The sequence below is a fragment of the Athene cunicularia genome (genome assembly GCF_003259725.1).
Source record: "Athene cunicularia isolate RWA chromosome 9 unlocalized genomic scaffold, athCun1 chr9_part2, whole genome shotgun sequence".
Lineage (NCBI taxonomy): Eukaryota > Metazoa > Chordata > Aves > Strigiformes > Strigidae > Athene > Athene cunicularia.
The window spans coordinates 3,073,277-3,086,114 of record NW_020799111.1 but is presented as its reverse complement, the minus strand read 5'-3'; the positions used below and the strand labels follow the sequence as shown (position 1 = coordinate 3,086,114).

At 43.9% G+C, this 12,838-nt stretch overlaps 1 protein-coding gene across 2 annotated transcripts in view; it reads right to left on the bottom strand.

Annotated features, from left to right (window-relative positions):
• Window positions 1-688: 688 nt before the first annotated feature.
• Window positions 689-12,838, bottom strand: part of NEU2 (neuraminidase 2) — a 32,578-nt gene continuing 20,428 nt past the window's right edge. The window contains exons 1-3 of one of the 2 annotated variants that reach the window (XM_026855460.1): window positions 5,572-5,622; window positions 3,526-3,730; window positions 689-1,751 (exon numbers count right to left, since the gene is read on the bottom strand). In XM_026855460.1, the coding sequence (XP_026711261.1) occupies window positions 813-1,751; window positions 3,526-3,726 (1,140 nt within the window). In that variant the 5' untranslated portion in view covers window positions 3,727-3,730; window positions 5,572-5,622 and the 3' untranslated portion in view covers window positions 689-812. Of the gene's footprint in view, window positions 1,752-3,525; window positions 3,731-5,571; window positions 5,623-12,838 lie in introns of those variants that run through there. The other variant, XM_026855459.1, reaches the window with a different exon arrangement.

Sequence of the window (12,838 nt, the reverse complement as noted above, 5' to 3'; positions counted from 1 at the left end):
TCCCCAAACACGAGGGGGGTCCTGGTGTCCTGCTCTCACTGCCCAGGGAGAGGGACCAGCTGGAGCACACGAGGCTGTGGTTTCCTTACACATGAGAAACTGCAGCTTCTCAGTGCAATGTTAAGCAGAAGCGCAAATCAGCAAAACCAGCGTGGGAAGTAAGGAGAAGGCTAAGTTAGACAAGTCCCTGGGGGACCTGGGAACTCAGCAAGGGAACCCTAAATCCACCACAGAAGTGGGCAAGGAATATCCCAAGAGCAAGGCATCCCATGGTCTTGCTGAAATAAGAAGACAGCAAACCCTGAACGCTAGAGATGCCGGCAAGTGCTACACTGGCTGCGAGCAGCAGCGCGCCTAAGCAGAGCCAAAGCAATCTTCTAAGGAATCTGCAGATGTGGGGCAGTAAGACCAGTGTCCTCTCTAGCACACTGTCCACAACTTAGTAAACACAGCTCAGCATAAAACTGCTGCTCTGTTCACACACAGTCCCTATGCTGTCTCCGTGCACGTCCCTAATCAAGTCTATTGGGAGGCCTCAAGGTGAGAGGCCCTATACAGAGGTGGTGCTTGTTTTGAGCATGTGATGTTCAAGGCGGCAACCAAAGGGAAAGGCAAGAAGGTAGAACAGGCAACAGAAAATGACATCAAACACATGTTCAGTTTTAGTATGTTTAATAGGCTCCGTAATGTACAGACGCCACAAACTAAGGGTGCAGGAGGAATACAAAAAACCTTTTGCTGAAAGATGAGAAGTGACAGCGAGAAGTATCAACAAAGCTGGTTTTGAGAGATGCTGATGGAAAGGCTCAAGCTCAGTGCTCTGATGGAAAGGCTTGCTTCAAAGTGAACATTACAAAGATTATCTCTTCACACTGTTGGTGGGTCCCATATTCAAAGAGGCAGGAGAACAAGGGTGAGCCATCTGGCCCAAGCCCCATGTACTGCAGATCCGAATAAGCACACAGGCCCTTGAAGAGGATGCTTGGTTTTGTCCAGTGTGCTGGATTTAAAGGGCTTTTGTTGAGGTAAACTCCTAAATCTCTTCGACCCTTTGGGTCTGTGGGATGAGTGTAGAGCAGCCAGCTATCTTGGCATGTGTTATTAGGGGGAGGTGGGAAGGCAGTAACACTTCCATGACATCCAGAGGGAGGTTCTACTAGCATTTCAACCCGCTGGCCCCCCTCAAAGTCCACCCCGTGGTTGTAGCTGACAGCCTGGATTCTGGCTCCGCTGCTGCTCCTTGCATTGCAGTAGAGGACCTTCCTGCCACAGGTGTGCACCTCTGCTACCTGACACTCCACTGCGCTCTCCTCCCCCACGAAGTTCCCCATCTCCCATGTCGTCCCGTGGTCAGAGCTGATGAAGCAGAAGGCGTGAGGGGTGGGGTGTTGCTTAGGGTCCAAGATACGATAGGCATAGGCAGGAATCACGAGGCTCCGGGCCTTGTTGAGCAATTGTAATCCATGACCCGGTCCCACTGCAAAAGTGGCCCAGTTCTTGTACTCAGTGCTAATGGTACCATCGGTGACATCCTGGGCAGCACTCCAGGTCCGCCCTTGGTCCATGCTAGTGACATAGCAGAGACGTACCAGGTTGATCTTTGTCCTGAGCTGATGCTGCTCAGAGATCTTTCCTGGGATGGCTATGAAGAACAGGATCAGTTTCCCTGAGACCTCATCATAAACAGGACAGGGGTTCATAGATCGGTGTTTTTTCAGCTGTGCACTGACAATGGTCTCCATTCTACTCCACTGCCAGGGCCCGTGTGAAGGGAGACAAGAATGAAACACACCATTACAAATAGATCCACATTACAGGATGCCTGGACAAAAGTTACAGAAGAGCATGAGAAGAACAGAAGAGAAGCAAGTTAGTGGATAGAGCAAGAAATGGGAAGACAATATACTGGCATCGCCAAACAGAAGTGAAAATTATTTGGGTGATGCAATGCTCATGCAGTTCATCAAACAGGTGGGTTATGTCCTTTTTAATTACCACTCAATGAGGAGCTGATAGCTCTGTATATCATTGCAGTTGGTGTCTGATGACAGTGTTTAAAAAAACTACATTAGCTAAATTTTCAGAAATTCTCACAAATAAGTACATATATATATATATATATATATATACATATATATAAATGACACATCGACATGCCTAGTGGTCAAAGGGTGCTGGTACTGACACTGTGCTGTATCAGCGTTTCTTAGAAAGTCAGCTAGATAACTAAGCCCTGTAGAAGTATCTTGGATGCTGACAAATTCCATTACATTTAGACTCCTATTCCACCGTTTTTGATCCATGTGTGAACGGGCATCTCAGCCTACACTGAGGCTCCTTGCTAGAGCTGATTGCATGGCTTTACACATTCTGGTATAGAAATTTGGACCCTGAGTTGTCCGATGCAGAAAATAGGTCACAGAGCAGGTATAACTACCCTTCAAGCCCTGTCTTTCTTTAAATGTATAGCGCATAACACAATCACACTTCTAACACTAACATTGCAATTAGAAAATTATTCCTACATAGTGTTATTGGCTTGCTAAAAGAAGCAGTATTTTCCAGTAAGATTACACTAATTAGCTTTTCTACCCCGACTTGCTGATTACCCTTTTTGGTAATGTCTTTCCTATGTCTATTCAACCAGTATTAACTTTTTGTGGAATATTTAATATTTCCATTTTAAGAAACTCTAGCATGTGAACAGAACTTACTAAGTTTATGACCAACTGAGCCCTGCTTAACTGAATTACAGGGGGTTGCACAAGCTGTTACCTGAATGGTGTGACACTGCAGGTGTGCTCAGAGGCTGCTTCTGCTAGGCAGACCCCAGCTCTTAAGAGTCTATAATCTAAGACAACCAGTCACCAATGAAGAATTGGAATAGAAAGATATAATGACTTCCCCCCCCCCGACATTAATGCATTTGCAAATGCAAAAAATTATTATAAATAGAGTATCCACCACCCCCAGTCACCCAGCAAGATAACTGTTAATAATAACCGGTGGATTAATAAGGTAGCCAATTCACTGGCACAGACAAACCAGACGACACTCTTTTGCGTGGGGAGACTAGCTGTTCTCAATTGAATTTCCCAACCAGAAATTAGTCCTAAGAAGATGAATTTATAAAAAAAAAAATAGTCACTGATTGCTAATTCACTCCTCCCCATCCCTGTGGCACTCCCCATTTCTGCCTCTCCTCCACATCTTTGCTGTTGCAACAGGACTTTTGTTCCATCTCTCTATCTACTTCCCCAGCTCTGCGATGATGGGTCAAAGCCATCCCCAGAAAATCTGCTGCACCTGCCCACTTTAGTCCCCCCCAAAATCTGCCCAGTCATGGGATTGAATCCCAGCAGTTATGACACATGCATTACTTAAAAGCAGATTTGTCTCCTATAACTGGGGAAAAGGAGGAGCTGCCCTCTACCTACAGTGAGAGAGAAAACCTATTCAACTCATTTGGGGACGGGGGAGTGGTATAGGTGGGGAGTCTTCCCGATTTTCTCCCCATGGTGGTACCTGGATGTGGTGTGTGGTTGGGTCATACACGCCTCTGCGCATTGCTATGAGCTTGGCATGTTCATCCACCACATCCTCTCGTTCCTCAGCAAATGCCAGGATGATGCTGAAACGCGGCAGGTAGAGCAGGGCTGGAATTCGATAGCTCCAGGTACTGTTCTGGAACAACGTCTCTTGCTTCAAGACAGGAAACGAAGCCATGGTGCTAGGGGGAAGAAGACAAAATGCACTGCATTTTGACCCACCCTTAGCCCTGCAAAGTCTGACAGGGCAGATTCCACTGCTTTTTGCCTTCCTTGCTCAGTGGAACCTGTCCTGCATTGAAACATAATTTCTGCTACTTTCAGCTTTGTCTTTTTCTTGTGCTTTTCCAAAGAGCCAAAGAGAACCCACATGTTGCATACTAGCTGGCAACACAGGCCAGGCATACCCCAGGAACAGCCTGGTTGATCTTACTGGAGTGACGTAAGGCAAGTACACTAAATACAGTTAATGAAGAAGCTGTCTGTGGTTTGGTTCTTCTTTTTAATTAAATTCACAGACTGGGATTTTTCTGGGTTTGCTTTGTAATTCAGAAGATTGTTGGTAATCAAATATTATAGTATTTTGCCTCAGAAGAACATTACTGTCTTTGTTGATGGTATTTCCAAAACTCAGCACAGAGCTTCCACTTTGTAAATATGAGTTTAAAATCCCATTTAAACAACACACTGAGGTAATCCAGACCCTAGCTGTGCCCGTATTTGAGGATGGTAAGCGCTGAACATGAAAAGAGAAAGAAAGACAACATCCCTCCCCTTTTAAGATTAAAGAACAGTCTGAATGGTGTCCCACTGCACCAGGTGGGACTTCTGGCCAGGCAAAAATCTTGTTATCTGTACAGTGACTTAAAAGCAACATTAGGAAGGCAAACATGAAGGAGCATTTACAGGAGGAAAACTCCCTCTGTGTAACTGGTCTGTGCTACATGTCCCCACATAGTCTCTCTTCAGACCCAGCCAGCCCTCTGTCCTCTTGCACCAAGCCTCTCCTGTGACTTCATTTACCCCAGTAAAAACCCACTGGCTCAGGGGAATTATGTCGGGGGGGGGGTGATGTCAGGGAAGAAGGATAAAGGATCTCTGACATGGTGCATCAGAAGCTGAAGGCCTGAATATCCTCTGCTTAGGGAAGGGGGGGAGAAAAAAAAAATAAAAATTCAAGCCTTAGATCTCTGACGCACTGAGTGGGTAGGATGGCAGGGAGAAGATGACAATATACTATGAGTAAGAATTTCAAATGCCTCCTACCTCAGCTGAGGCAAGGCTTGCTGTGCTCTTCGTGGAGGATTCTCCTATTTACCTAAATCTTAGAAAGCAGCAGAGGGGCTATTGGCCACGTATCAGATCCTTATATTTTTGAAGGCTGTCTTGATAATTCAGGACCAGATGGAGGCAAACTGAAGATTGCTTATGCAGCTGCAGAGTGCATGTACATACCTGGAGAATAGTATCTACTCTTACATACTGCAATGAAAATATTATATTAGCCAGCACAACTAACACAGACTTGGTTAACAATTTCTTTTTTTTTTTTTTAAACAGGGCTGATTACTGAGTTAGGACAGCACAGATAAGCTAAGTTCATCCTCCTCAGACAGGACCATCACATTATGCTCTATTCAGATCCATAGCTAGGCAACAAGTATTCAAATATTCCTTGCTTTCACCTTCCAGATACTATAAATATCAGTGAGATTTTTCAACTCACAGCACTGATTGGAAGGGTCTGAAATACACTGTTTTAGCTAAAGCCAGCTGCACAGACCCCAGCAAGCCACAGCCCCGCTGCCACTCAGATAAAAAGCCACTGGAGATACACTTCGACCTCCGAAGGGTAGCTGCTTGCTCCTCACTGTCACTGACAATATGGCACTCTGAGAAAAGGCAGCAGCACTCATGCTATACAGAAATGTTACCAGAATTTGATCACAGCTATCCATGCAACAACATGAAGAAAAACAGGAAGACCTTCCTAGAACAAATAGCTGTACTGTTCACTACTTACCAGCATGGATCTGGCTATTTATATAGACCACAGTCGTGGCTGTATTCTCATGGCTCCTGAAACAGAAGCTCACTAGAGTGCTTCCAGACTATTTAAAGGGAGATTATTTAAAGGGAGATTAGTCAGCCTGTCTAGTGCAGCACAGGATCTCTAGCTCTCCTGCTCATGATGCCATTCTAATATTGCAATCCTGCTTCAGGGCAGGGCAAGGAGATAAAAAACAAAACAAACAGGAGAGAGAGAGAGAGAGAGAGAGAGATCTGGGCTGCCCAACAAAGTCCCCAGGGCAAAGCCAAGAGACCAGTGCCACGGGAGTCTGTGCTGTAGCCTACTGTACCCAGTCCCTCCTGTACAAGCCTGTCGTCTGCAGACATCTCTACCTTAGACATCTCTACTCTTAGCCCCTCCATGAGATGCTCCGTGTGGGTGTCACAACACTTCTTTTCCTTTTATTGCCACATGGGGATTGAGGGAAGGTGGGATGTTAAAAGGCTGGGAATAGCTGCCATAGAAACAAGCCTGAGGCTCCTGGACACAGCACCCACAACTATAATCGAGACCAATACTAGAACCAAGTGGCTCTTCCATCTATTCAGAGACTAAACAGGGATATGTGTGACTGTGTGTATACACACATATACACACATTTGTATATATACTCCCTACACACAGTGTGGGTATTATGTCTGTATGCATATATATACACATACACACCATGTATCCATCTGCAGAGAAACTCTTCCATCCTTTTTTAAACACACTTAAAGTCAGTGTTCAGCTGCTTCTACTTTCTCCCTTGTGGATCCTCAAGCAGAGACTGAGTCACAACAGCATGAGTTTCACACAGAACTGAAAATGCAGAATCTTAAAAAAAAAAAAAAAAAAAAAGAGAAAGAAAAAAAAGAAAAAAGTGCTGCTTTAGTTACTTCTACAGCCAATTGAAAAGAATTGATTTTTCTCTTGACCTCTACCCATTTTCAAAGGCAAAACCACTAGCTACACCCTCCTGAATGAAAGAGAAGTAAAATTAGCAAATCATTGACAGGACAGCAAATTATCAACAGGACAGCCACATGAAGAGTGTTCAAAAGCTCATACTCTAGCACTGCAGGAATTCAAATCATACACACCAGCCCCTCCGAGATTAAATTGCCAAGGGATACATGCATCCATGATGCTACTTTGTTCCTAAACCCTACTGAAATAGCACTGGCTGGCCTACAACGAAGAAGGTGGCAGGTGGCAGCCAGCATAATCTAAGGACATTGGCAAGATGGGGTTTGTAAACCATGGCAATATCTTTTGAAAGACCAAGAACTATAACTGGAAAACAGACAAACTTCTGGGAACACAAAGGCCTGAAATACAAGCAGGAGACTGGAGAGACGTATGCAAGACTGACAACAATTGTTCAGACCTGTATCAATTCAGTCACCTCAGAGAGAAAAGTTAGCTGTAGTTTTGTGAGGTAAAAGGGTGATGAAAGGGAAGCAGGGTCGATATGGTCATTTTTTCCTAGGAGAAAAAGAGGTAGTTGGTAACATCTTTCCAGATGACAGAGATGCTAGTGAGGAGAAGGGAAATTTATCATTTAGCCACTGAGCCAGTATTCCCTTCTGTATTTTGATATTTACTGGAGCTTTGAATTTATTTCCCAGGCTAATTCTTGAGAAGTGTCCTGTTCAGGGAGACTGACAGCTACCTGCAATTCCTTTCCAAAGCACCAGGGAAGCTGCTGCACTAAGATCCAGTACCTCACCTCCCGACAGAACTGGGCGGACAGAGAGAAAGATGGGCACAGTGAAACATGTCAGAGAAGGGGGGTAGGGGAGTTAGAAACCATTATTCATGGTTTGCAAGTTACACAGCTGTAATGATTTCCAAAGCAGAAACTGCTTCCAGCACACCAGAAGATTCAAAAGAAATAACAGTTGTCAACAAATGAATCTATGATGGATCCGATGCCTGGAAGGAGCTCAAGTTGTAGTCAGGGATAGGTGCTGGTAGATGCCAGGAGAGGGTACTTGTTCCTTCCAATTCTGTCCTTCAAGGCAGCTCACTTGGTCTTGTCTGTAGAGCAGGATAAGCCCTTGCATGTTTATTTGCTTTAACCCTCTCCAAGAAAAGTGACTAAAAAGGATAACATTTCCATTGGCCTCAGCTGCTGTAAAAACCTGTCCTTAACATGTTCAGCTCCAAGCTGAAATGACAGCATGTCTTTAAAAACAAACCAGCAGAAATGAGGTAATACACTGAACAATATCCCTTGGTCGCTGTCAAAGTACTCCGCACTCTGTACAGGAGGCAGCTTGTTCTTGAAGGAATTCGGATAGATCCCAAACAAACTAATTCAGGAAGGTTCTGGGGGGAAACACAAACAAAAAACCCCAGGAGAGTCATGTGAAAAACCCAGTGAAAATTCTGCTTTTCAGGGCAGCACAAGAATCCAGGTCCTGTCATTCTCCATTCAACATCAGACCTGGACTTACAATGTTTTCCAAACTTCTAAAAGTCAAAAGTGCTATGCTGAAATACATTTCTTGTTTCACTTAAAGAAGACATTTCCATTGGGATATTGTGTAGAGGAGGGCCAGGAATAGCCACAATCCAGTTCTATAGGGCTAAGGAATAGGAGACCCTGTTTGCTTCTAGAATACTTGCTACACAGTGTAGTCCTGTGCTCAAGCCTTTCCTCCTAGCTAAACAGTGTGACTGTGCCCATTTCTGCCAAAACATCAGAGCACTCCATCTCCAGCCTTCTTATGCCCCTAGACCAGACCCTAAATCTATGCTATGGGATTTCTTAACAAGCCAGATAACACACATATATTTAGTCCAATAAATCACCCTCAATGTAAAGTCAGAAAGCAGAGAGATATCAGTGAGACCTGTCAAACAATAACTTTAAACAAACTAAAATATTCAGAATTCAAAACTGAAAAGGCACAAAACTGGAATTACTTTAATCCAGCAGCCATTTGGATTAAACTTTTTAACCACACTAGAAACAGAAAGTTTTGCTTGTGGTAAAAATATTCATACCACACTTACAAGGGGATTTTCAGCCTCCCCAGCACATGCTTTCCTAAACAGTCAATCAAGTTCTGCTTTTAAAATGTTGTGGCTCAGCCTGGCTGTAGCTCCTGTGTCTTAAAGTGCAGGTTTTCTTAGCACTAGAGAGGAATTACATGAGGCATCAGTATTTTTCTTAGCATACATTTGGTGGATGAATACACAAACTGCATTCCTAGTTGAACCTACAAAATGTTGTATTTACCTTTTTAGTTTCTAGCAATGTCTACTGTTATGAAAAAAAAAAAAAAAAAAAAAAAAGAAAAGAAAAAAACGAAAAATAAATACCTCTTTCACTCTGTGTCTCCTGGAAGTCACGTCAAAGGGAAAAAAAAAACAACCAACAAACCAAAAGCCACTCCTATTAGATTAGATAAAAGGGATGCTCAGCACACTCTGACCAACTAGTCTCCAATGTGAAAAATTATTTATATTGGCAACAATGTCAGCTGTCTCAGATCCCCAAGAAAAGCTAGCAGCTGGCATGTATACACAAGCCGACATTTAAATAGCAAGGCTGTTTTGCATATAAGGGGAGGTTCCATGTGAGCTGGACAAGCACTGGGGAAAGATTTTTAAATTATCATACTAATTAAACAGCATATTTCACCTGCATGTATTGACAACATTCTGGAACAGCTGTTGTTTCTAATGGTTACACAGTTCAGCATGCTGTCTTATTTCTTGGTCCTCTTCTCCCCTTGCACTGAGGGGGGGGAAATTTTCTCTTGTCCAGCATTCAGACTCGCAGTGCTTGCATGTAGAGTGCCCCTGAGCTCTGGGAAAGTTTGCCAAAAGAACCCGGAAAAAACCTGCTTATAACCAGCAGGTGACGGTGCTGTGATAATCACATATTCCTCTGCTGGCTCCGTGCACCTCCAACCCATCAGCATGCTATTTCTGGATGAAGAAAAGGGTTAACACAGGAGTCCCCAGGCAGTGGCACAGGAATGACGTGCTGGCGCATGTACCTGCGGCTCCGAGCAGCCTCTGGGGAGGTGTTGGGAGGGCCAAACTATCCCAGCAGCTGCAGTCCATGAGCTAATGGGGAGAGTATGAGCCTAGGGTTCCAGATGAGGAAGAAGAGGATGGCACCAACTCTTCTTCCAGCGGTGCCCTGACTGGCTTAGGGGCAGCACCTGCTGCTGGGAGTACCCACACAAATGATTCACGACTACCTTGTGCTACTGAACTAACACTGTGCTGCTGCTGCTGTCAGAGATGACCCTTCCTATGCCACTCCTTGTGTTTCCACCGCTGCCATTAATGCTTCTTGTCTTTGAAGTGATCTGAAAAAATGAAAACAACAATCCCACAAACAGATCTCGCTAGTAATGAAAAAGGAGGAAAAAAGGTCTCCTCATTCGATGGCAGTTGTGGCTGATCTGTGCAAGCCAAATAGGGAGTAGCAAAAGTGTGGGTTTACAACCAATTAACCAACCAACCAACCGATCAACGCTCTGCTTCTGTATTACTGTCTTTCTTCCCTCTTGAGCAACACTGTATCCCTTCCTGCGCCAGCACTGATCTTACCTTGGCAAGCCATCAGAGGATGTCAGTCTAGCAGAAAACTAAAAAAAAAAAAAAAAAAAAAAAAAAAAGTGAACAGTTTTCTGCTAGGTCATTGTCCTGGACTGCAAGAGTCAAACAAGCAGCAGAATCTGCAGTAGGAGAGGGAGTAGGAGCACGAAGCTGTTGACAGGAGGAGCAGACTCAGCTCTCTGCCTGGCAGCTAGCCATTAGATCAAATTAGCTGTATCATAAAACCACACCCCATGTTTACGAACCTTGCCTAACTGGGCAATTAAAGTATTGCCCTAACTGAGATAAGAGAAGCCTGAGGATATTTGTAACTCACTGCTTTACCCGGGATCAAACAATAGCCAATGTGAGGAAAAGTCTCTCCAGAGACAATGGCATTGATATCCACCAGATAATAACTTCTACCAGTGACTCCTGGAGAAAATCCAGAGTCAAGTAAAACAATATCAATTAAGGAAGGGATACATTGAAGAGGCTGCTAAGGCACAGTCTGCCAAAAAGCCAGACATGAACAATTGCTTGGTGGATTTCTTCACCTAATTTTTCTGCTCCCTGGCCAACAGCAGTGTTACTCAGGTGGTGTTCTGAGTCACACACTTGACTTCTGCAGCCAGGCAACCCTTAAATGCTTGGTTGTTCAACAGGAATCACCTTGCTCAGCTGCAGCTTAAAACTAGTTGTCCACCTTTCCTTAGAGTGGGAAGTCCCAAATGTGGCTTGCTGTGGTGGCAATGGTTCCCTGCTCTACGTTGGCAGTGCGGCTGTGCCTCTGGCCACCTCCCATCTCCCCTTGTCATCTCCTCCTCCCCAGGCAAGGCTCCCAGCCTCCTCTGCAGCCAGCTGGGGTGTCCTGCCTTCAGCTCACTCCCCAGCGAAGGTATCAGACATGGCTGTGCAGAGAGTAACAGCCCAGAATGGCTAAAACTACTCCCGAAACAAAGAATGCACTGCTTAGTCCTGTTGGAGGTTAACCCAGGTGAACCCCAGTGCCGGTGCAGGACAACCACCCAGACAAGACATGGGCACCCTGCACAGCCACTGCCAAGCACTGCCAGCATCCAGGCCTCCAGCACTGCTCTTCAGACACCAGCCCATACCACAGTCCTCTCTCTGGAAAAAAGCCTCCTTCCTGATAAAAGTGCTTTTTCCAAACAACATGTTATGTGCTGCAACTATTTTAGAAAGCCATTCCTTGCTATCAAAAATGGTTGTCTGGTGTAGACATGCTAGGTCTGATCCTCCCTCTTTCCTTTTGGTGTAAATCAAAATCAGTGTCACCAGTGAAGTTTAAAATGGGTGTAGGTCTGAGTAGAATCAAGATCTTCACTTCTATTGTTCCGTGCTTACTTCATTGCCCTTCTATCTGATTGTTGTAATGAAAACGTTTTTAAAAAGGTTAAAAAATGCAAATGGGGTGTGTGGGTGCATTAATAAGAGGATATAAAAATAAGGCAGAAGATAATATAACGAAAGAATACTGAACAATGGAGCATTTGCATTTGGAGGACCATGTTCAATTTCGGGTACCACCTCTTAGGAAAGATATAGCAATAGCTGCAAATGAAGGCTAAGAAAAAGAATTCAGAAGATAATGCTTGTGAGGATATATGAAAAGAAATCAGTAGGAAAGCAAGAGAAGTTACATTTAATGAGTGATACCTAGTCCATTAAAAATTATCAATGTGTTTCCCTTGCAAAATGTTCAAGCCTGAATCCTCTGATTCCTTACACTGTTAGAAAGGCAAGCCTGGCTCAGGTAATTCAGTATTTTTGCTATGCTATGCAGAGTAGCAGCTGTTGTCAGGCAGCTCTAGTTAAAATCAAGAGGTCTTCTATGGAGTGAGGCCATGCAAGAGAGCAATTACACAGTTTTGCCAATTTTCAGTTAAAACACTTTGGGCTGCTCTCCAGGCATTAGGGAACATGGCATCATTTCTGCAGAACATAAATCCTGTAGATCTGGGTCTGACTGAAAGCCTGCTCTGTCAGCGGTAAAAAAAACAAGCAACCAAACAAACAAGAAAAAGCCAAATTATTATTATTATTATTATTATTAATAATAATAATAATAATAATAATAATAATAATAATGATGATGAATGTAACATGCAAGTGCTAATGGCAGAGCTTTCAGAAACAGGGTTCACTGGACAGGGAAACACCCATCATTTTCTTTTATTTCCAATTCTAGTTAAGGAAATGAGCCTTTGTGCACAGTTGAAACCAGCACCTCACTATCCTTAACAGCTGTAAAAGCAACAGGTATGAGGAGCAGGCACTCTTTGGGTTCATATCATTTCACACTCTATTGACTCCAGTTAAGTGACTTTTGATTTCTGTCAGAAGGAGTAAGCAAAGAATCAAAGAATTGTGTTGCCAGTGTTTCTTTCCCAGTAAATAACAGCCTTTAACAACTTACTCTTCTCATGGAAAGAATTGGGCAAAATCTCGAAATATTCACTCAACCCAAAGGGCAACAACATCACCCCAAAGCAGACCTGTAAGCCTTCTGACACTCCGTGGTGTTGTGGGTTCATCACAGGGAAGCTTCCTTACTCTTTGAGAGACAATGTCCAAAGGACAGCCTGCCTATCATACACATCACACCGTTTTTCCATTTACTTTTCCCATTTGGAACAGAAAAAAAGAAATA